This window comes from Candoia aspera, chromosome 11, assembly GCF_035149785.1.
Source record: "Candoia aspera isolate rCanAsp1 chromosome 11, rCanAsp1.hap2, whole genome shotgun sequence".
Taxonomy (NCBI): domain Eukaryota; kingdom Metazoa; phylum Chordata; class Lepidosauria; order Squamata; family Boidae; genus Candoia; species Candoia aspera.
Window position 1 is genome coordinate 4,604,517 of NC_086163.1, and position 24,675 is coordinate 4,629,191.

At 42.9% G+C, this 24,675-nt stretch overlaps 1 protein-coding gene across 1 annotated transcript in view; it reads right to left on the reverse strand.

Annotated features, from left to right (window-relative positions):
- NLRC5 (NLR family CARD domain containing 5) overlaps positions 1 to 24,062 on the reverse strand; it is an 80,523-nt gene extending 56,461 nt beyond the window's left edge. Inside the window, exons 1-9 of the mRNA XM_063312738.1 lie at positions 24,026 to 24,062; positions 15,112 to 15,265; positions 13,409 to 13,706; positions 11,673 to 11,729; positions 10,101 to 10,175; positions 6,787 to 8,524; positions 4,521 to 4,604; positions 1,197 to 1,280; positions 1,011 to 1,094 (exon numbers count right to left, since the gene is read on the reverse strand). Of these exons, the coding sequence (XP_063168808.1) occupies positions 1,011 to 1,094; positions 1,197 to 1,280; positions 4,521 to 4,604; positions 6,787 to 8,524; positions 10,101 to 10,175; positions 11,673 to 11,729; positions 13,409 to 13,706; positions 15,112 to 15,117 (2,426 nt within the window). The 5' untranslated portion in view covers positions 15,118 to 15,265; positions 24,026 to 24,062. The remainder of the gene's footprint in view (positions 1 to 1,010; positions 1,095 to 1,196; positions 1,281 to 4,520; positions 4,605 to 6,786; positions 8,525 to 10,100; positions 10,176 to 11,672; positions 11,730 to 13,408; positions 13,707 to 15,111; positions 15,266 to 24,025) is intronic.
- Positions 24,063 to 24,675: the final 613 nt, after the last annotated feature.

A 24,675-nucleotide genomic window follows, 5' to 3' on the forward strand; every position in this document is an offset into this window, starting at 1 on the left:
AACTATGTTTTGGGACTGTGTTCGTACATTTCATTAAGCCATGATGCAATATAGTTGCTTCTGTTTTAGCTGATGTATGATCCCAGGCATTGTCATTTGTAAACCATGATTTATGACAGAACGAGGTACCTACTCAGCTAATTACAGTTAACCTGAAGCCTAAGCAAACCATTATGAAGTGGCATATGGAATTAAGATCTGAATAAACTATAACAGGCACAGCTCACACTGCCAAACACCACAAATATTCCAGAGAACCAATATGGTGCAGTGGTTAAGCAGTGTTTCCCAACCTTGGGAATTTCCAGGAGTATGGACTTCAGCTCCCAGAATTCCTCAGCCAGCATGACTATTGATGAGAATTCTGGGGGTTGAAGTTCACACTTCTGGAAATTGCCAAGGTTGGGAAACACCGGGGTAAGGTGTTGGACTAGGATCTGGGGGAACAAGTGTTGGTTCCCCCTCAGCCACAGAAGCTCCCTGGGGGACTTGGGGCCAGCCCCTCCTTCTCAGCCCAACATACCTCTCAGGGTTGTTGTGAGGAAAAATAGGAAGAGTGAGAACCATGTATGCTGTCTTGAATTCCTCTATAAATGTGGGATATAAATTTAATAAGCAAAATATGGGGATGACTACTTATGTAAGCATCCCTCAAGAAATATATGTAGTGTGTGTGTGTGTGTGTGTGTGTGTGTAATGTGTATGTATATTGATAAAGCAGATTGTCACAAGGCAATTTTATGACTTGAAAGATATTGCTTTCTCAGGTTGGCAGATCACAACTATCTGTCAAAGATGAGGCATGTTAAATTAATAGATTTGGAAGATTATACAGATATAACACATGGTATGTCGAAGACATGATGGCATCACGCAAACTGCAGTGCAGGTCATTTGCATCATTAGCACAAAGATAAAAGCAGCAGATCCCCTCAGAGATTTATTTCTCCAGATTTTGACCAGCTATTTGCAGCTACTTTCTTGGGGCTGTTATTTTAGACTGTACTTACTCCACTGTCTTTAACTTTTCCATGGTGGAAAGTATTTCTGCAGACCTGATCATGTCCTGCTCCTTCAGTCTGTTGTCCTGCAAACTGAAATGTAGCAATTGATTAAAGTATTCCCCAGTGTCTCTGATTAATGATCAGGCCTTCCACTACTTCACACTTTTTCCTAGATGAAATGGTTTAAATTACTTTATTTCTTCCAGCCGATGACAGTTCGGAAAAGCTCGAATTAGATCTTCAAGTCCTGGGCTTGTCAGGTTTCCACCAGTTAACCTGAAAATGAAATGTGACATTGTTGTAATAAAATCTAAAACTCCACTTTTTCATAGACTATGTGAAATATTGATTCTGTAACTTTTAGGGACTATGATATCACATTTTATATCAAGTCATGGCTTGTTTTAATCATGGCTTTTGGAATTAGCCATTGGGCTTTGTTCCACACATCATACTTAATCAAAGCCAATTCATGGTTTTTAGAATACCAAAGAAACATAAGATGGCTTATTGTGACTGTGCCTTCACTCTGCTGAGAACTAGGACAAAGAAAGGGTTCATAAGCTGAAATAGATATTATGCTTAATTCTCAGACTCCGCTTCCATGGATTGTTAGGAGTACTGGATAAATATTGACTCTGCTTTACACAATGCACAGGCATAATACGGTTTGTTGTGTAACCCTACCCAGGACACTGCGAATCCACGTTAGTCAAAAAGTATTAGAGTGAGAAACACAGATTTTTTATATACATAAAAGTGTAGGTGTTTAATATGACTAGGAAGTATAAGCCATGACTTGTGACTTTCCAAAAAACTCCATTAAGCTCATAGACATAATCATAAAATGCGGTTTATGCACACTGGATCCATTGTAAATTCTTAGTAAATGAGTTCAAACTGAAATTTCATTGATTAGCAGAGTCACTTCCTTGCGTGACCTATAACAGCAAAAGTAAAGACGGAATTCCCACACACAAGCATGATAATGCAACTGAGAAATGCTTTTTGCATAGGCCGACCATACGCCCCATTTTGAAGGGGACAGTCCCATTTTTTAACATTTCCCAACCGTCCTGTCGTTTTAATATAAATGTCCATTTTGTCCCGTTTTTTAAAAAGGTTGGAGCCGTCATTGGGAAGAGAGGGAAAAAAATTGAAATTGAAACTGAAAAGGTGGCTGACTTGGCAGCAGTTCTCAATCTGGCCGGAAACCGAAAGTGGGAACCGCAGGAACAGCTGATTGGCGGTGAGCAAGAGGAAGAGCCACTGCCACCAATCAGTGCAGTGGAAGACAGTCGGAAAACACGCCCAGCAGAATAGAAGCTGATTGGCTCTCAGGCCAAAATGGCGGGAAGAAAATAAAATAAAAGGGCGCGCCAGAGAGGAACAGGTTGTTGGGGGCAACCATTCACTAGACTCCTCCATTCCTGACCTCCCGTCCCAGCTCACCGCCGCCCTCAGCCCTCCTGCCACCTCTCCACCCAGCGCCACCCCTGCACCAGCCTCTCTGGATGCAACCATTGCCGCACCTCCCTCTTCTGCACCTTCCCCGCTTACTGTCGATAACGTTTTTAATCATCTTTTTCGTGAATACGGAATATTGCATAAATTTAACCCCATCCCGTTTTGCCATCCCAATGTCCCGCTTTTATCTCAAGGAAATACGGTCAGCCTATTTTTGCACTGTATGCTCCATGCCTGTGGCTAGTCAGTCAGCCTGTTTCTGAACGTGAGTCTAGTGCTCTTTTGAAAGGGCGCTAGACCTACGTCCAAAGGCAGCTTGCTTGGAAGATCACAGGCATGGAAGAGGGACCCAGGGTGCAGGGGGAGGGAGCAATTAACAATGAGCAAACCCCATCCTCATTTAGCGCTGCAGGGAAGGACAGTGCTTGGCACTGAATCCAGCTCTGCGGTCATGGCTGATGCCGCCTGGAAGGAACCTGTGGATGGCCACGGAGCCAGAACGAACAGACAAAATGATGCCCCAAAAGTAAAACAAAAAAAGAAAGGTCATGATGAATCTCTTGCTGGCAGAAAGAGTGGAAAACCTGTCCTATACCCAGGGTCACAGAATTGGCCAAACACAGCCCTTCTTCTCAGTTTTAATCTGTGCAATAAAGAATTAGCACAATCCTTCCAAAGGAGGCTGAAAAATTAAGAGACTCTGGTCTCTTCTGCAGCCCAAGGCAACATAACCATGAAGGGCACTGTAAGGGGCCAGAGGAATGGGAATGTGCTTGCACGTCATCGGCGAAGCATCCTAGATGGGGTCCACAGCAAGAACTGAGCTGGGAGAAGAGGAAAAGGCTATTTTAAAACTAATAGAAGAGAATATTGGTAGCTCAGGGTTGAACTGTGGAGTCCTAGGTGCTCTCTGAGCCTTGTTGTTTTCTTGCAGACGTTTCATGGCCAGACGAGGCAACCTCTTCAGTGCCAAGAGGGAGTGGGCCTTGCTCTCAGTTTATATACAGTGGCTTGCCCTGCTTGTGTTGGTGGGGGTGTTGTTCTCTTCTTGGGAGTCCCTTGATTGGGCTGTTGTTTGCTGCTTAATCATCTGTCTGAATTGGTAGTTCCTTGATTAGGCTGTCGTTTACTGCTTGGTTGTTGGTCTGGTGTTAATCCTGGTGTTAATCTTTGCTTATCTGAGAGTTGGCTGCTGGAGAAAATGTGTTCTGGTCTTTTTGTTTCCTTCTTAGCTTTTTTATTGTCTTCTCTGAATGGTGTGTAAATGTGGTTTATCTCTATGTGTCTACTGATGGCTGATTTGTCTGAGTGCCAGGCTTCCAGGAATTCTCTGGCGTTTTTGGATTTGGCTTGGTCTAAGGATGCTCACCATTTCCCATTTAAAACTGTGGTTGAGTCTGTCCCTTCTAGCACTGAAGATGTTGCTTAGTCGGGCAGTGAAATGTCTGCAAGCAAACTAACCAAGCTCAGAGAGCACCAAGGACTCCATACTCAAAACTCTCACAGCTAAGGGGGGCTTAAAGCTGCCTCTGCTGTGGGCAGAGGAGGAGGAGACCAAGGCAACCTGTGGCATAAATATCGGGTCATCCCAGTATGTTATGCTGCAGATAAGAGGAGGGAAGAATGAGACCCAAGGGAGGTGGCACTGTGATCCAGAGAAGATCAGGCAACGTGAACTTAAGAGCATCTGGAGATGCAGCACGGTGGCCGATGCTAACGTTCTTGCAGCTGCAAACGCAGAGATAACAAATATCAAAAGCTGCAGACAAAAATTCCATGGCTGTTGTGTGAACCACCCTTTCTGGAAACTGTTGGAGAACGTTCTACCTGACCTGGAGGAATTGAAGAAAATGGTCACCCCACCGTCTCTGCCTGCAAGAATTTCCACAAGTCACTTTGTTCCTGGCTGAAGCATTGGAAAGCTTTACAAATAGTTTCAGGTCACTGGAGAAGCCGTCTAGAGGGCTGAATAAGAAGAGGAGAGAACCTGGGTACCGTTGTGCCCCTGTTCCAAAATAGCACATGATGTGACTTTACAGGGATGCTTACTGAAATGTAGTCAGGCATTTGATCTTGGGTAGGTTTTTGGAAAGGGCTCTTGCAAACTCGTTTCCATATTGCCTGCTCCTGAAGCTGCAAACAAAAAAAGCAGAAGGCAAATGTGATTAAGAAGCCACCGGTCCTATTCCACGCTCGCCGGCAAAAGAATCCTGCATTAATTCTTTTCTACAAACCTAGAGCTTTACCCAACTTAAAAGAGACCCCTGGAAATTAATGGGACTTTAAGCAAAGGCTGACTTATTCCATTGTTTTCAACTAGGAAATCTAGCTTTGGATTAATCCCATGTTGTTGAAAACAGTCTCTAAAGTTCTTTTTGCCCTACCAGCTACAGATGGAGCAAATGCATGAGTAAGTGATTATGGCACCCAGACAGGATGCTTACATACTTCTGGCCCAGTGTTTCTCAACCTTTGCAGCTTAAAGATGTGTGGACTCCAATTCTCAGAATTCCCCAGCCAGCATGGGAGTCAAAGTCCACACATCTTCAAGCTGCCAAGGTTGAGAAACACTGGTCTAGCCAAAGAGCGCCCATCCCTTTCTGAGTTAGTCTGTTCCATTATCACATAACATAAATTATCAGTTCTTCTTAATATTTAGCCCAAATCCTTACACTCCGTGGAAAAACAGGAGTCTTAGCAACAAGGATCTTAGCCTCTGTAAACCTTGTCTGGGCTTAAGTAGCTAAGCAGAGCCAATAATCGTTAGATGGGAGATCTCCAGAAAGTCCCATAGCTGTAGGCTACAGTGGAAATCATTCACAAAAGGCAATGGCAAATCTCTTCCGTACTGTTGCCAAGAAAACTCCATGGATGGGTAGAGAGGGGTGGATTTCAGTTTGAAGGAAACTTTCCTTTAGAGCAGCGTTTCTTAACTTCATCAACTTTAAGATGTGTGAGCATCAACTCCCAGCATACTACTAGTACATTTCTGGGAGTTGAAGTCCACTTATCTTATGTGTGTTGGAAATGCTTCCAGGGTGAAGGAACTTTTTATCATCTTTGATGGACTTGTGTGAAGGCAAAAGCATTTTGGGAGCAAATATGTATTATTATTCAAAAGATTCTTAAGGTGGATATACAACTGAAACCAGAAATGTTCCTTTTGGGCTTGATGGACCAAGACCTTGAAAGAAAATGTGAGACTTTGCTTTTGTATATGATAACAACAGCAAGGTGGTTGTAAGCACAAAGATGGAAAGATGCACATACTCCCATATTGGAAGAATGGATCGTGAAATTGATGGAGTTGGCTCAGATGGCGAAATTGACGGCACTTATAAAAGACCACAGTGTGATACGATTTGTTTCTCCTTGGAAACCGCTTTTGGACTATTTGCTTGTAACTGAAAAAAATGAAGCATTGATTTTTGGTTTTGATGACTAATGGGCTTGTTTCTATAAAAATAATGTTGATTAAGGTTTAATTAAGAGTAGGAGATTAAGATAGTTTACTAAGTACTTATATCTGTGCTGGAGAAGGTCAGAAGTCACCTTCTTCTTAATTTCTTTATTACTTTTGCACTTTTTAATATTTTCTTTATCTTTTTTTCTTTAACTCTGTACTTTAGCTTTTCTGTATTTTGCATTTTAACTTTTTCCAAAACTTTAATGAAGTTCTTATATATATAAAAAAATAAGTCCGCATAACTTAAAGTTGCTGAGGTTGAGAAACGCTGCTTTCGAACAAAAAACCAGCTTCTTCCATCTTTCGCAGTCTAGTCCTTTGCATGCCAATAGATGGCTAACCTGTTGCTTCTTAATTGTTTTGAAACAACTAGCAGAAACAATATGTTTGTTTCTAAACACACACACACACATGCATACACATACGCACCAGCAAACCAGAGACTGGCAAATGGTGCCTATGGAACCTAGGACAGCTGTTGCCCCCAAGAATGTAACTCACGATCCAAAATTCAGTTAACATGAAAATAATTTTTCAGAAATGGCTAACATCTCACAATATTTTGGTGTTCTTGTTCAGGAAAACGAAATCTCATGAAGATACAGCATTTTCACATAGGATCTTGTAAGATCTCAGGGTGAAAATGCCCCAATCTCCCCAAATTTGGAAATCTTTCAAGATAATAAGTGGCCTTCTACTCCTTTGGGGTTAGGAAGAGCTGTTGCCTGAGATTGATCCAATGACACCTGCAAATGAAAAGGTTGCCAAATCCAATTTTATGCACACACACACATGTATAAAGTCCATTATCTTCTGAGCTTGATGGTTAAGTTGGCCTTTGTTACTCACCTCAAGCTCTTTATATTGTCACAACTGCCCCAGATGTCCAAATAGTCAAACTCCATGTGGCAGCCAACAAAATCCAAGCATACGCCATGAGGGCTTCCATTGATGAGAAAGGCTAAAGTCACCATGTCAAAGGGCATCAGCTTGAAGTTTCTAAATTGATATTTGAAATTTAACTGTTTTGCAACATGCTGTGCTAACCTAACATCTTGTGTCTCGTACACACAATGGCACAGCTGGACTATCTTGGGTCCTGTTAAATCAGCATCTGCGAGTTTCTGCACTATCTGTATGATGATAGCTTGCCGTTCCTGTATCCAGGTCTCGTTTTGCCCAGCTAAGGAACAAAGGAATTCTCTACAACCTTGGGATGAAAGGCCAGACAAAAAGACATGGCAGTTCTCTGTAAATGGCATCCTTGCCTCTTTCTTTAGAGTCCACTTTGACCTCAGGAAGAACTTCTCCTTCAAAGTCTTGCCATCTACTGTTTGGCTTGTCAACAGGAAGAGGGCTGCAAAGAATTCTTGCAAGCTAAAATGAGCAAAAGTATAACCATGGCCCTTGTTCATCTTCACCTCAGAAGCCACAAGAAGGCCACGGACACAAGCAAAATCTTTCACGTGTTGTGGGACCTCTCTAGCATAAAACACCATTTTCTTCTCTTCAAGGCCCTTGAAGGCCAACTCACACAGATCTGCAAGGGTTGCTTGGTGTTGACCCATGTCTATTTCGTTCAAGGTCCTCCTACCCTGATGTTTGCAGATGAATATCTGGAGCATTTTGATGTAAAACTGGGTCATGGTTTGAGGGAGGTGGACATCGCCTGCATTTCCAAGGAGCAAATATTCCAAGCAGATGCAGATAATGTTGCACACAGCAGGGATGTAACACATGCTCAACAGTTTGCCATTATTGTTCAGAAGAGAAAGGACTTGCTCTTTCTGCAAATGCTGTTGGAAAAAGTAGCTGGCATATTCCTCAACTTTTTCACGGTCAAATCCCCAGATTTCTGCTAGCAGGGGGTTACTTTTCAGTAATACGTCAGGGAGCACCTTTAGCCGGCTTGTAATCAACACCGTGCAGCCTGGCAAGAGTTTTCCACAGCACAGATTGGCAACAAGTTCGGAGACAGAAAGAGGTTTGGGAAGATCAGAGTCCAATGTGGAAGAAAAGGCTGGGCACTGAATGTTCTCCACAAACTCATCCAGCCCATCAAAAATGACCAAAGTGTGTTGGGCATTCTCCAGGAGGAATTCAAACACTGTTTCAGGGTTATCTGGTTGGAGGAAATAATCAAACAAGAGTTCTTGGAGAGTCAGTTTTGTCTTGATCAGATTCAGCTGCCTGAACTCAAGGAGGAAGATCATTTTGAACTGGGGAAGGGACCCTTCAGCCCACTGTTGACAGATTTTATGAACGAGCCTTGTTTTTCCCATTCCAGGTTTGCCCAACAGTAGAACAACCTGGGTCACGCCCATGTGGACACTTTTGAAAAGATCTGACAAGTTCATAAGTGTGTTGCTCTGGTCCTTGGAGTCGTACAGAGCCATGGGTTCCTCTTTGACTTTCACTATTGCTCCCTTCAACTTGCACGCTTTGCTTTGATGAATGACAAGGTTGACAAACGTTTGGCTGAAAGCAAATGGCTGGTCTTTGCTCGGTTCTGCTTCCACCAAGGGGTTAATCCCATACTGCCGAAGCATGGAGGTGAGGACGTGTTGACAGTATCTTTCAGCAACATCTGGGAATGGCAATGGAGGCAAAAATCAAGCCCTTATTAGAAGCTCTCAAACCACGGCTGACCTAAAGTCAAAATCAAAACTTTATCATGATCATTGACCAGAAATCCAGTATAATAAATAAAAAAGAACCTATCATGAAACAGAAAATAAATTTCATGGATCAGCAAGGATACCACTGCAGATGACCATTTTGTCCCATGGTGGTCACAATGGATCCGTGTCACTAAGGAACACAATTTTTCCATGGAATGGGTGACTTTAGGATATCTATCCAATGTACAGATAGATATCCTACATAAAACTCTTCATTACAAAATGCCTGCAGTAGCTATTGCCTTAAATCGGAATAAAAAGCAAACAGAAAAACAAGCTCCAAGCGTTTACAGGTAGTCCTTGACTTACGGCTGTTTGCTTAATGACAGTTCGAAGTTACAATGGCCTCAGAAAAAGTGTTTTACGACCTGTACTCACACTTATGACCGTCATACCACCCCCGCAGCTATGTGATTGCAATTCAGGCACTTGGCAACCAGCTTGCATTTACAGCAAAAAACATCCATTGTTGAAGCTGGATTTGCTTAACGACCACAGTGATTCACTTAATGACCCATGATTTGCTTAACGATCATCGTAAACATGGTCATAAAATCGGGTCCAGTCACACGGTGAGTCGACTTACGACCGCAACAACTTATGACGGAAATTCTGGCCCCAATTGTGGTGGTAAGCGGAGGACTACTTGTACTCCCTTCTGATCTGCATGGGCTTTTGCTGCAATGTTTTGGAAGCTGCCTTCCAGGAACTGATCTAAAAAAAACCATGCACATTTCCAACCCTGCCTCATCCACTCCGAATACTTTTTCGGAGTCTAAGAGGGAGGGAGGTGAAAGGGAATCAAAGCTGGATTTTTCTCAACCAACATCAGACACGTTCCTGGGGCTATTTCTCCAATCTCAGAGAAGAACAACAAAAGGTCCTGTTGCATCCTACATCCCTCATATTGTACGGCTACATTCGGATTTAAATCAAAGGGAAAAGGCTCTTTGCAGCGTGCATGGATTCTCCCCTAGCACCTGCTGGATACTCCTGAAACCGAGCACCTTTCCCTGGGGCTGTGGTACAGCTGCCAACAGCTGCAGGGCAATCCCAGAAAAAGATGTAGTTGCTTTAAGGAGCCAGGGAGAGGTGCTACTTCAGTGCCTCACTGCAAAAAAACTTTTCCTCTTGAAATCCAAAGGGCTGCATTGCTCTATTTTGGGTAATCACAGTATATATTTCAAGCAATCTGAAACTAACTATGCTCGTAAAGCTTCTGCAAAGAATGTTGGGAATTGTAGTTTGGGTCAGACTTTTTTTTTAAAGGAGCATATTTCAAATTATTCCTGGAAAATAGCAAATAATGGACTCAACTTAAAAGACCTCTTTCCATTAAGAAGGGAGCAAAAGCTCCCTAACCTCTTGATTCCCAAATCGTACAGACACAGATGCTCAGAAAAATCTTCTGTTGCCCTCAACTGGTCACTCACAGCTTCCAGACTTATAAAAAGAAACAAGGGATGAGAGAGACGGGCCTACCGAGCCGTTTCTGCTTTGACTGCTTCCCACTGCTGTTTGCCGAAGGGCTACTGAATGGACGGTGTCTTTTGAGCTCTGCAGAATGGGGAATGGGGAGAGGGAGAGAGAAGAATAAAATAGCACACATTCATATGGCAATTTGGCTTATCAATACATCAGAGGCATTAATCCAGGAAAAAAGTTCTCCTGATCAAGTGAAAAAGCAGGGCATTGATCACATGAGGATGGCCACCACTTCTTTGCCTCCCCTGCAGACTCCCCTGGCAATATACCTCTAAATTTCAGCCTTGACTGCATATGCCTCAAGTTTCCTATACCAGGAGCAGCATCCAGCCACCCTTGGCCAATCTCCGAAAAGCAGGATTGGAAAGAGTTAGTTGCTGTGGGTTCTTCATTTCCTGGGGACAGAGGCCATAAATGCCCTGAGGAAAGGTCTGGAGATACAGCTGCGAATTGGTTTGGCCCACTGGGGGGAAAACACCTCTCTTCTTTCAAGGGAGGAGAACAGGTCTCCGTTGTGGCTGATGGTACAGGTAGTCCTCACTTAACAATGGTAATTGGGACCCGAATTTCCATCGCTAAGTGATGCAGTCATAAAGTGTGACTTCACATGACCACACCACTTAGCGATGGAAGTTCTGGCACTCCTGGTTGCCATTGTTAAGTGAATCACCATGGGTCATTAAGTGAGGTCACACGGTCACCATTTGCAGTCTCCTGCCAGCTTCCCTGTTGACTTTGCTTGTGCGAAGCCAGCAGAGAAGTTCCAAATTGCGATCATGTGCCCAAGGGGATGCTGCGACCAGATTAAGTATGAGGACTGGTCATAAATCCTCCTCATTCAGTACTGTCATAAGTTTGAACAGTTGCTAAACAAGTGGTCATTAAGTGAGGACCACCTGTATTATTATTTCTCCACTGGAGAAGACCATAACTGTGTTTGCATGAGATGTTCTATCCTTAACCCCAAGTAGCACAAATCTTTCCCTTTCTTTCCCATCAATCAGCTTAGTTGCTTAAAAAAAAACAAAAAAATGCCCAAGTTAATTGTTTTATTCCATTATAAAATGTGAATAATGCCTTATAGCAGTGTTTCTCAACCTTGGTACCTTAATAATCCTTTGGGGGGAGAAGGGCGGCGATAAAATTGGATAAATAAATAATGATGTGTGGGCTTCAACATTCAAAATTCCCCAGCCACACAGCTTAAAGTTGTTGGGGTTGAGAAACACTGCCTTATAGAATACAGTTAATAACAGTGGAATTTATACCATACAAACTAGAAACTGTTAGCATTCTGATGATTTAGATAAATTAAACCTTTAAAGATCAGAACAAAAGTTCCTATCAACCTTAAATTTAATTTCTCAAACGTTAACGAATGTAAAATTGCTTGACTTGGTACAATCAGTGCTAAGTAAGACATTGACAAACAGATGCAGAATGCATTGACTTATTTCATAATATGAGAAAGGTTTTGATCTTAAAGCTTAATACTTAATACTAAAGTCTCCAGCGTATTGTTATTTATAAATCTGAGAAGAGAGTAAAAAGGGGAAAAAATCAGCTCACTTGTTGATGTTGATGGGGAGCAATCTTTTTGGTAAACTTGTCCTTGAGCTGCGCTACCTAGAATTATTGAGATCAATAGGTCAGTCAGGATATATTGCATCAAGTCAGATTAGAGACCCCTTAAGTGTTTTCAGAAAACAAAAATTATGCCCATATCTCCAGATAAGGCTAAGCTCAAAGAGCAGGGAACATCTTGGAGGGAGCTGGGGGGGAAGAGAGGGAACCGTGGTTACCCAAAGGGTGTTTTGTGATTGACTCCGCCTTCTCTAATGGCCATCTTGGGGCTGTTGTATGGGCAATCCCATATTTCCTCAAAATCTCAAATGTGAAATCGATAAAAGCACATTTTTCTGTTTATTTTATGCACTAGTTCTATTTATATCCACCTTCCTTCAAGGGTGTCCCTCAGAGGAAGGGGGTCAAAAACAACAAGATGGCAGTCAATATAATAAGCAGAAGGAATAAGCTTGAGGAGCAGGAACAAAAGCGGCAACCAAGACATGGTCAGAAAAAAGAAACCTAAGTCTGGAGCAGAAATGTAATCTGAGAAAGCGACTCAGACAGGGCCCTCCCTAGTTCTCATGGAGATAAAAGGAGTGGGGGCAGCAGCACATTCCAACTTGCAAGATTTGATTACTGTAACCTTATTATAAAAGTAGTATGAACATTCATCACTTGGTTTCCTAGTCTGGTCTATCTTGAAGGACTGACAGTTGCAGCAGCAAGCTCGAAACCCTGCTTATTTTGTACACAGACAAGGGGGCAGAGCTTGGACCATAGCTCCACAGTCACCATTTTGCATTTCTGATCCCCTCCAGCAGATGCCTCTGCCTTCCTTCCAGAAGCTCAAGGCAGCAGGCAAAGTGCTCCTTCGTCCATCTCTCCCTCCTCGCCTTTACAGTCCGAGAAACTAGGGAGGGTCCCTCCTGAGATGTTTGCCAGGCCCCCATTCCTCTTGCAGGCTCAGCTGCCTCTTATCTGAGGGTTGCCCCCACTGTGACTCTTCCTCCTCCTTCTCCTGTCTCCCATGCGACACACTGCCCAGAGTTGCTGAGAGTCGTGCGGCATATAAATTTAAATAATAATAATAATGGAGTGGGCTTCACTGCAGGGTTATAGCCATCTTACTTCTATGACACACATTCACATACACACACATGCGCACACAGAGCTCTTGAAGAAATAGTAGGAAAAGTTCTTAAAAAATAACAGAACTCTCCATCCAACCTCTCTGTAATTTATCAGGAGGACCGTGTGACCTCCTCACTTAATGACCTGTGGTGATTCACTTAACAACAGCAATCAGGAGTGCCAGAACTTCCATCGCTAAGTGGTGTGGTCACGTGAAGTCACACTTTACGACTGCATCACTTAGCGATGGAAATTCTGGTCCCAATTACTGTTGTTAAATGAGGACTACCTGTACCGAAGGTTTTGACGGAAAGCACAGAAACTGAAAGTGTCAGAAGAGTCCCAGTTTAGCAGTGGACCAACTGAAAAGGTGACGGGAAAAACAAAAGAAATGGCAATGCAGATTCCTGGGAATTGTAGCAAATAAATAGAATATGAATACATCATAAAATAAGCAATACTAGTACATCCCTAAGCTAAAATGATTTATTTTAAGATGGCAGCCCTGTAAATTTAGGCTTCCCCTCCCAGAACCCAATATCTCCATGGGAAGCATGGCCTCTGCCACAGAGCTACAGGACTTTGTGTGGTTCAGCGTTCTTAACCTTCTCCTGAGATGCTCATGAATGGGATTTCTAGCTCCATGGGAAGGTTGCATTCCATACAGACGCTCTGGATGAACTCTCTGAAGACCAGGGGATCAGTGTCCGCATCTCTCAAGAACTTGTCCAGGACCACCAAACACTTCTCCTTGAGGTCAGGAGCATCCTGAGCCTGACTCAGGTCCTCTTGAGAGAGAAGCATCTCAGCTTTCCTCAGCACCCACTCAGGATGGTGACTCAGGAACTCTACTAGCTGTGGCCAAATCCTTCTGATGGTTCTTTGCCGTTCTGCACTATCCATCTGGAAGAAGCAGAAAGGGGAGAAGGCTAAAGACAGCCCCACAGTCTTCACTTTAGGGCTGACAATGCAGCCCTGGATTAACCATTAAGCCAAACAAGCCCAGCTTAGGGCACCGAAGGAAAGGGGACAGCTTCCCCCCCCTAACTATCATGCTCTTAACTTTTTCACTGCCAGGCTTGACTTTTGTCCTGAATAAATTTTGCCATTTGAATTTTTTCCCTTATAACCATTTTATTGAAAAATGCATTAAAAAGTGTTGAAAAATTTAATTTTTTTCTATTGCCCTCATTATAAGTAAATAATTTACTTATCTTGCTTACTGATATATATGCCTTGTCAGTTAAGCAATGGAAGGGCTGAGGGGCACCACTGCTGGGCTGTGTTTAGGGCATCAGTGGGCCTTAATCCGGCTCTGATGGCAATCTCATGTGGACATCTGGAGTTTTAGCAAACATCTTGCTTCTCAACAACAACCAACTAGGAATTGCCTTCGGAATGAACCAACGGCAGGTGTCACCATCCAACCCTCAGGGTCTGGGATGTAAAACAGCAGGAATACACTGTAGAAAATGCAGTGATCCATTCTTCTGGGCCATAATGCCTGAAATCATCCCTTTAATGTGGCTTTTCTTGTTTCATATATAAGAAACAGAATATTTTTCAATGCCTGTCTGAGTACTTAGCTTGAATATCCTCCCTCCCATTTTTTTTTTCATCTTCATCTACTGAGTATTACAAGCAAGTGGATTCATATAATGAATTTACAGGCCCTTCCTACTATCCTGTACATTGGCACCTGTTGGCTGCATTCACACCACAACCAGCTTGGTTACTGCGCTGAGTCACTTTGCACAACATAGTGACCCAGGGACAATAAAATCTTGATTTTCGGCACCTCCACTTAGCAGACTTCAAATGCAAGGGACTAATACTTGACTGCAGAAGCAGAATGGGCACCTGATGTAATGGACATCCCTTGCATCAATTCACACCATTTGCAGCAATGATGGGAACTGAGGCAAAGTGGCATCAGTTACTTCAATTATACACATTGGGATTTAATAGTCACCCTTTCACCCCAAATGGTCCATTAAATCAAAGCTTCCCCGAATGAACCAAACAGGCTGACTTCACACAACAGCTAAGCACCCCTCCAACACACAGACAATCAAAACAAGATTAGAACTAGCCAAGTGTTGCACATTGTGTGTGTAATGCAGTCATGAACAGAATACATTGCTTATGCACCCAGGCCTTGGGGATCTCCAATGGCTCATGAGGCCCTCCATGTATCTCTTTCTGGTGGGGTCAAAAGTATTTCTGAATGTTCTTAGGATTTTTCTCCCTTTATGCTTTTTAAAGACCATTTCCCATCTGTAAGTCCCAGCCAGCTCTCTCTTCCTACCACCATCATTCTGCAAATCCTTCCTGGCCACAGCGGTGCTGTCTGTGCACTGTCCAGAAATGTCAAGGGGTGGGCTTCATATTGTCAGTATGTTTTGGAGCCCCCAAAGCCCCCTTTGTTATTTCCAGAAAATCATCTTCTTCAAGGTGACCTCCTGCAGGATAAAAGGGGAGAAAGGAATTGTTAATACCAATATTCAAGGAATCGGGGCTTTGCAAATTGCAATGCAAACAGCCTACCCCAGTATCATGCCCTCCAGATGTTGAGGCTCGGCCCCTCTGGGCTGGGGGATTCTAGGAGCTGCAGTACCACAATTGCTGCAGAGTACCAAGTTCGCAGCAAAGTGGGACTCAACACTTAGATTAAAAATCAGAGAGACAAAATTAAAAACAGGGTCACTAAAGGCAGTGATGCTCCCAGATTATGGAATGCAAAGTGTGGGAGGGAGAAGAGAAATGGCGGTGGGGTGGGGGTGGGGGGGAAGAATGCAAAGGAATATCCTGGATGAGGTCAGAGCTATGATTAAACAAAGGTCCTCTTCATCTTTGAAGCAGAGGTTAGGAAACTCTCAGTCCCATTTTTACATTCCCTGGAACTTACTTCCTTACTTGCTTCCTTATTTATTTATCAAATTTGTATGCCACCTGACTCCCAATGACTTTTGCAATTCCACCCTCCTTTTTTCAGTTTCCAAATTTTGTCTGAGTGAAATTTGGTGGCAAACCACCAATTTTCAGTGGTGCGTGGGGTGGGGTGGGAAGTTACTTCTTTTTGGAAGAGGAAGCAGCAGCAGAAAAATCAACCCTCCATGAGATTTAACCCCTTTTTTTGCACCCCGAATCCCCCTTCCCCCAAACACAGAAACAGGCTAAAAATATTTGACCACATAAACTTCTGACATTGCTCCATTGCCACCTTGAATGCAGCCACCCACCCTTGCAGCCTCTCATAGGAGCTCAAGAAGAAAATATGGAAAAATTGAAAATGCAGGCTTTCAGAGCAAAAAGGTCTTCCTTCATAACCCTGAAGGCAAAATGGAGATAGTGAGATTTCTGACTTCTTGTTGCAAACCACTGAGTGAAAAAGCAACCATCAACTTAACGAAGGAAATCTAGCTGACAACATTTGGATTAGAAGCCCACTGAGGTGGAAGTTAGCAAATATTAACCCCAGGCAGATGACATGAATCTGCACGGTGGAGGACAACCTGTGTATCTATTACAGATGTGTAGACTTCAAAAAGCAAAGAAAGTCATCTGGAAGACACTAGATGAAGCTAACTGTGTTCCAGATCCTTTATCTTCGTGACTAATAGAGCAAAGGCCCCAAACGAAAGTTAACAGGACTGGAATTCCCCAACCTCAAGGCCAGCACATTGGAATCTAAGATGGAACTCATAGATAGGAATGGAAACCTAACCAAAAAGTTGCTTTCTAGAAATGTGTAACTAGATGGTGCCACCAAGCTTTGTAAATTTAGATAATTTCCACAATAACTGGTTTCTATTTGCTAATGCAAGATCAACCAACCTCAACTGTTGTTTCACAACTGTTAACTAGTTGCTAGCTTCAGTTGCAAGACATGGCCACGTAAAGAGCACCAGCTAAAATCCAGAACTGTTCATGCACAAAACAGAAAACTTAAATCATAGGCAAAATGTTGCATATATGCTATGTATATGATGCAGGACTAAACCGCAGATATACACTGGGAAAAAAGTGTATTTCCCCAGAGACACAGTTTTTGTCTCTTTCAAAACCTTGTAACAGAAAGATATTGACTTTTTACTTGTATTTAATATGCTACTTTTCTCAAGCAGAACTATGAGATAGCAAACATAACGCAGAGATTCAACCCACCATCCACATGCAATTTTGCTATTATAATTACACCTTAAAATGCAAAAACATAGCAAGAAAACAGGACCACACATTCAATATAAGCCAGTCCATCTAAAAAACTATTTCCAAAGCTGAAAAAAATACAGGCTCAGCAGCTAAATGAAAAGCTGTTTGAAACCAGGAGGTCTTTCAAAAACCTGTTGAAATATTGTAACTGAATTGTCAGATTTCCCTCGGTGGATATCAGCCTTGGAGTTTGCAAATCTGGAGGCTGGGAACGAGTGCTGGACCCATAAAACCAGTAGAATTGCAGGACGCAAATTTCCCTTCCCTTCCTGGCGAGGTGGGGGGAGATTCTAGCTCAGCATCAAGAAACCAACCTCTGGTAAAAAGCGAAAGATTTACACAATCGGAAGAGAGTACCCACAATGGAGGAATGATGGGTGAAGATGATGGAGTTGCAAAGATGGCTAAATTAATGTCCTTGATCAGAGAAAAGACAATATTTACATTTATGGCTGACTGGAAATCCCTTTATAAGACTTTTTGCATTAAACATTAAAAAATGCACTTATGACTTGTGGTTTCGATGATTAGAAAAAAATAGAAAAAAGTCAGCTTTTTTTGGTAATGATAGAGTAAGAGCTAACTTTGTAATCATGCTTGTATTTGCTGCAAAGGAAATTGGAAGCTGCTTCTTTCTATTTTTTTTTATTCTTTCTTTTTGCACTTCTTTCTCTCTTTGTTCTCTTTATTCTGTATGAGTTTGTGAGCTTTTATGTTCTCTGTAAAACTTGTAATAACAAATATATATATAGAAATAAAAATAAATAAACGTAAGAATGAAAGAAACCAGCCTCTGGGTTTTGTGAGCTCTGCACAGTTAATTAATCCACGCAAGGGAGGGCCTTCAGCCATAAAACTTTCAAGGTGGCCTTGAGCCAGTTGCTTTCTCTCAACCCAATCTACCTCACAGGTTTGTTGTTACATGGAAAAAGGGGAGGAGGGAGCGTTTGGTACTCTGCCTTGCCCTCCTGAACAAAATGTGGAATATGATCAAACAAGTAAATTAATAACTATGGAATGTTCTCTTCATCCCATTTTATAACTTATCCATAGCTTTGGTAACCATATCACACCCATGTGCTCCATAGCAAGCGTTTGTTTTCTATTCCATTCCATTCCATTCCATTCTATTCTATTCTATTGAATCACAGAATCATAGTGTTGGAAGGGACCTTGGAGGTCTTCTAGTCCAATCCCCATTTATTTTATTTATTTTATTTTATTTTATTTTCCTTTTCTCAGCTATTTTATTTAAGTGACCTCACAGGGGCATTGCTGGAGGGAAAATTTAAGGAACAAGTGATACAGTAGTTTCTTTGGAAGTTAGTTAATTATTGAATACATTGTACAAACCCTTCCCCCCAAATGGGTTAGTTTGTAACCAAGTTAAGCATCTTGTACAACAACCATAATTTAATCATTCTGATAAAACTACCTTATCCTCCTAGGGTCACTTGCAACGCCTGAGTCCTTTTCTTAAGACCCTTTTAACCACGGGGGGAGTGGTGAAAATGGTGATACATGCAAAATAAGAGTGGGGTTCAATCATGTGGGTATAGCCACCATCTTGACTGTTTTGACCTCCCTGCGGGTACCTCTATTTAAAACACTTAGAACATAATTGCTGAACCTGAAGGCTACATTTCCTGCCACTTTTTGAGGTGGGAGAAACATGAAAAACAGCTTAAGCCATAAAATAAATCTATCATAACTAAAAGGGAAGAACAGCCCAGAACTTGACACCCCACTTGTATGATGTGATTGACACACCCATCTTTAACTCCCTGCTCAAAGGTTGCCACTCCATAGGTACAAACAGGATATGGTTGTGGGCATGACATTTGAGAAAGTTGCATATATGGGTGAATATGACCATATATCTGGGTGTCCCTTTGGCTGATCCCCCCAACCCACTCAAGTGCTCCCACCCCTAAAGGTGGCAGGACATTAAGATAAAGCTTCAATTGCAATTTAAGGCTGACCCCTTGAGGACCACCCAAAGTCAGAAATAAGCAAAGTTCCAGGGTGGTTGAGAAGAACCAAGAGATTTCAAAAGAAACCTAAACATGCATTTTTCTCCCCATTTTGCTATCATTGCCTCATAGACTGGAAGCTTGGATCTGTCCAACCAACTCACACACCCCTCAGTCATGCTGATCTTTAGTAGTTTAGAAAGTGTGGCACTCATCCCATGCCCAAAAATGGAATGAAGCTGAAATGTGGAGCACCTACAGAAAGTCACCCACACCAGCCAGAGCTTCTGGACAGAAAAATACTGCAGCCTGGAAATAGCTGAACTACAGTACTCAAGAAATCCAGCCCAGAAAGTACAAATCTAAAAACTGCCAGGCTGGGCAAAGGGAGTGCTCAACCTTTTTCCAAATTAAGACAGATGTTGGCACCAGCAACAGCCTGGGAATTTAGGCCTCAGCATGTGCATGATGGCAGGAAGGTTTACCAGCAAGGAAGGTTTTCATACCAGTTTAATAAATTATTATTATTATTATTATTATTGAACAAAAAGTTCCTCCTAGATATAATTATCATTGGACATAAAAATCCCACCAAGCCAATGGTTCTCTAGAGGTGGCCTAGCAATTTTCTCTTTGATAACTAGCTTTCTTTGGTTGAGGAATGTTTTTTACAGGTGAACATTCAGCCCTGTGACTTCTGCTCACACCCTGCATGTCCTTCAAGCCACAATGACAACAACAGAAGCCCACAAATTCAGATTTGCCCCCTCTGAGCCAAATCGGCCACGTAGACATATTAAAGTGGCCCAGTTCCTCTTCATCTGTTGTAGAGGCAGATTTTTTAATCCAGGGAGAAGGAGAAGGAGAAGGAGGAGGGACTTCCAGTAGGGATATGGTGGACTAAACAGCTGTGCAGAACTGACAATTCGGCAGTTTTTCAGGGCTCAGGCAGGTTTTTCCTGAAGCCAGGAGTGTTTTTCTGGGGAAAGAAAACACCTGAAATCACCCCATCTGTCCTCCAAATGGCTGCTTGCAGCCAAAAGACTGGAAACAGCATTCGCACTCGACTAGTAAGAGCAGCCAGGAGGCTGGGACGTCACCATTTCCAAGCTGTGCTGTAGCCTTAAAGGGACACTAAGACTGGCCACCCCATTTCTAAATCACCCAATTTATATATTTTTAAGTATATGTACCCTAAGAGAGGCTTTCTACCACAAGGAGAAGCGGGTTCTCTTGATGCTTATTGTTATTTTTGGGGTTAATTTTTAAAAACTTTTTAAAGTTTTGGCTTGTTTTCCATCCAAATATTAAGGAGGATGGAGAGTAAAAACTTCTCTCCCTGTTATTACTTTTGTACTAAAATTGAAGAAATTAGCATTTTCCTACATGTTGAATTGGCTGTTTTGAACTTTCGTTTTTCTGCTTCTACTTTCCCTGGGGAATCATCTGCTAATCTCACTCTCGCTTAAGCGAACACATTCCTTCATACCTTCGACTTTCGCTGGTTAAGCTCCTAGGGGGCACCATAATCTACTGCTTGAGACATGGAGGACCTTAAACAGACTTTCTCTGACTTCCATTGAGACTTTAAGCAGATTCTTTCTGATTCTTACCAAGTTTTTATGCAAGGCATTCAGGACATTGTGGAAAATATGAGCTTTAAAATGTCTCATCTGGTTGGGGATGTTGTGGATGAAACTGAGGAATTTAACAGAGGCAAGAATGCCTCTTTGACTTCTGCTGAGATGCTGGATGAAGATTGGATAGTTGAGTGGAAGAAATTAAAGGGAGAGATTGAGTTGCAAGCCATAAGTGAAATGGATTTTCTGATGGAGTGCCTTGGAAAAGAAGGGATTACTATGTATGGGAGGTTTCCTGAAGAGAAGTCAGAGTTTTTGACGGGGGCCGTTGGGCTGTTTGATTTCTTTAAGAAAAAAGCTCTGTGTGTATTGTGGGGATATATAAATGCTTTGGTCTATTTTGAAGTAGGATAAGGGTTTAAGAATATTTATCTGGATTGCTTTAAGGGTTTGGCTGATTTCATTTATTTTTAACAATTTGGATTAAGATTATTAAGGTATAATAAAAAAAATAATGTCTGGTTTTGGGTTTGACATGATTAAGATTATTAAAATTGCTGTATTATCAAGTATAATGGTAGACAATTTATATGTTTTTTAGTTTGACGTTTATTATAGTAGACAGGAATGTATAGAATAGTAGTAGGAAGGAAATAATTAAATAAATGTTATCTTTGGGGGGAAAGTTGATTAGGAGGTTTATCTGTTTAATTTTCTATCCCACCTTTATTATTTTTATAAATAACTCAAGGCGGCAAACATACCTAATACTCCTTCCTCCTCCTATTTTCCCCACAACAGCAACCCTGTGAGGTGGGTTGGGCTGAGAGGGAGGGACTGGCCCAAGGTGACCCAGCTGTCCTTCATGCCTAAGGCGGGACTAGAACTCTCCTACCACGCCTGATTGGCTCTTGGGCTGAGAGAGAGGGACTGGCCCAAGGTTACCCAGCCAGCTTTCATGCCTAAGGCGGGACTAGAACTCTCCTACCATGCCTGATTGGCTCTTAGGCCAAGAGAGAGGGACTGGCCCAAGGTCACCCGGCCAGCTTTCATGCCTAAGGCAGGACTAGAACTCCCAGTCTCCTGGTTTCCAGCCCAGTGCCTTAACCACTAGACCGTATATATATTCTTTTCTTTTTTAATATAAGGGGAAAGAGCAACTATATTTAGTTATTTTTTAACATGCCAATGTATGATTTATAGAATAATGTGATCTTGGTTTAATATAGAGTAAAGGATTGATTATGGAAAATTGTTGTATATCCTTGCTGTTAGAAGTCGGAAGTATCTCTTTCTGTCACTTTAAAAAAAATTAACTTGTGTTTCCACACTTTTTTAGTTCTTTTTTTTTCTTCGTAGTTTTTTTTTTCTGTAGCTTTTATCTTTGCTTGAAATTTAATAAAATTCTTATTAAAAAAGGGAAGGAGAAGGAGAAGGGAGAAAGACAAGACAAGTCCTTAATCTACAGATAACTGTGAAAAACCTATTTGGAAGTTGTTGCAATCTTTATAAACACATACAGCACACACTTAACCACAGTCCAAACTGAGTTTAACAGACAACAATTCCAAACCAGAGAAAGGCTTGTTTGCTCATCTCCTCATCTTTTACACATTAAACCCGAGAAAGGACTTCCAAGCAGGCTTATCAAACAACAGCACCAATTCCCTTCTTGTTTCTGAAAACCACACAAGGGGCTTCAGCCCTTCTTTCTGTTTTCCTCTTTTTTTTCCAGTCTCCTCCCTTGACCCACCCCACAGCTCCTATAACTACCTTCCGAGGGTTACCAGATATCCAAACAGGCCAAGGAGGACATGGACAATTTGAAAGGAGGACACATGGGGGAAAAGCTAAACTCACTGTTTAACTTTCTTGGCATCTGAGACAAACATTACAGCGAAAAACTGCCAAAAAAAAAAAAAGGTACTTAGGCCTACATGTATATAAAATTACCGTACCTTTTCCAGAATCAGAAAGACTGTTTTTTCAATTGCGATATTTTTCCAACAAGAACATACGCTAGCGATAATAAAGGATCAACGATGATGCGCCTTCCAAAATCCACCCAAGCAATGTATCACAAGTCATGCGATCTACAACTACGGCGATCGTAGATTTGAAGGGGCTGGATTGAGGCCGATGGCTGGAATCAGGAAATAAATTAAATAACATAATTCTGGACTGTCATGTCTGTTGACAGATGCGGGAAAGAAAGAAGCAGACAATTTGCAAGGTCACAATACAGGACAGCTTGAGCGACTGTTGTGAAAATAGTCCAAAATAGAATAAAAAACCGAGATACTCAAAAAGCTGGACAATATTTGATTTTAAGGCTATGTCTGCCCAACGGGGGACATGAGGACAAAAAGGAGGACATGTCCTCATTTGGCCTGATGTCTGGGAACCCTACACTTTCCTTAATGCTTTCACTTTTTTTCTCATTCCCACCATGTTTTTCCTTGCAAATCATTTGTTCTCAAACATTCACAGACCACGTGCTGACCTGATACTAGCTCTGCCTTGGACTTAGGCCAGGGTTTCTCAACCAGGGTTCTGTGGCACCCGAGGGTTACCTGAGAGGTCACGAGGGGTCCCCTGGGAGATCATGATTTATTTAAAAAATCATTTCGAATTTGGGCAACTTCACATTAAAGAGGCAAGTTTCATTCTTTTATTTTTAGTTTAAGGACACTGTTAATGCATATAGACAGGCCTGCGCCTGAAACGAATATAATAATTTTGTAATTTCTGGCCTCTCTTTGAGCCTGAATGTGCAGGGGTTCCCCGAGGCCTGAAAAATATTTCAAGGGTTCCTCCGGGGTCAAAAGGTTGAGCAAGGCTGCTCTAGGTCCACAGTCAGGTCAGCCCAAGTAGAAGGCGAGCTGGGGCATCCATGGGGAGAGATCAAAAAACACAAGATACAGCCGCGGCTGCTGGATCAGTCCTGCTTCTTTGCCGTCTGCGTCGCACGCAGAGAAGGGCAGATCCCATGGGCCCGGGCATTTTCACTTTCCTGCCTCGCCAAGGCGCCCCTCCAAGCCCTTTGATTCGCAGGAAAACAGGCAGACCACCCAGTCGCCCTGAAAGAAATACCCTATATTCCAAATGACACTCAGGAAGGGCAGTTTCCCAACAGGTGTCCGCTAGCAACTCCAACTTTCTAACTAATTCTCCAGGTGGAACGCCCACCTGCCGCACCTGGGACGAAGGCGTCTTAAAGCTCTGCCATTTCAGCCCCCAACCCCATCAGGCGGACTTGATACCCCTCTTCGATAGGAAGTCGCGGCTGGCTGGGAGGGCGCCGGCGCGCGAGGGCAACGGGCTGGCACCGCGCGGGCGAGGGTGCCCGCTGGCTTGGGCGCTCCCTGCCCGGCGCGTCGTGCCCGCAGAGAGCGCAAAGACGGCGCAGCGCAGCCCGGAGAGGGGGACCCCGCGGGCTCTCCCCTCCGCCTACCTTCGGCGAGGCTGCAGCCCGGCTCCCCCGCCGCCCGGCTCGCCTACTCCTGCCGCCGCCGCCGCCGCCGGCCGCTCGCCGGTCTGCCGCGGCGAGAAGTGCTAAAGCCGGCGTGCCCCATTGCGAAAGCGAAACATTTTTGCAGCAGCTAGAAAGCTTCTGCCCTTTCTGGGAAATCATGTGTCTTCCACCAGCAGCGGGCCCGCATAAAACGGTCTCTTGGCACATTAGAAATCAGCAGCAAAAATCTCAGCAACAGAAAAGAGCCAACCACCGGCTGGATTACTTTGCCTCATCCCGTCTTCGGAGCTGGAAAAGCCCGGTGCTTTTTCCCAGGGAAAGGCTTAAACGTCCAGTAACTCATCCGAGCAGAGAGAAGATAAGAGTTCTCTCTGCCATGGCCAAACTGATACCCATTTCTCGTGGAAAAGAAGATCCCCGAAATTTCCTTTTTCTGATAGGGGTGGAAATGTGGCCCTCAACTTCTCTGCATGGATAGGAAAAAAATGTATGCCTTTCATAAACGTTCAAAACTTAAGATGCGAAATGTTTAAATATGAGAAACGAGATGATTTCTCTGGGATCTCCCCATTCCCTTCTTGTTAGCTGCAGCATCAACCTCTGTTTTATACTGTGCATCTGAACAGCTG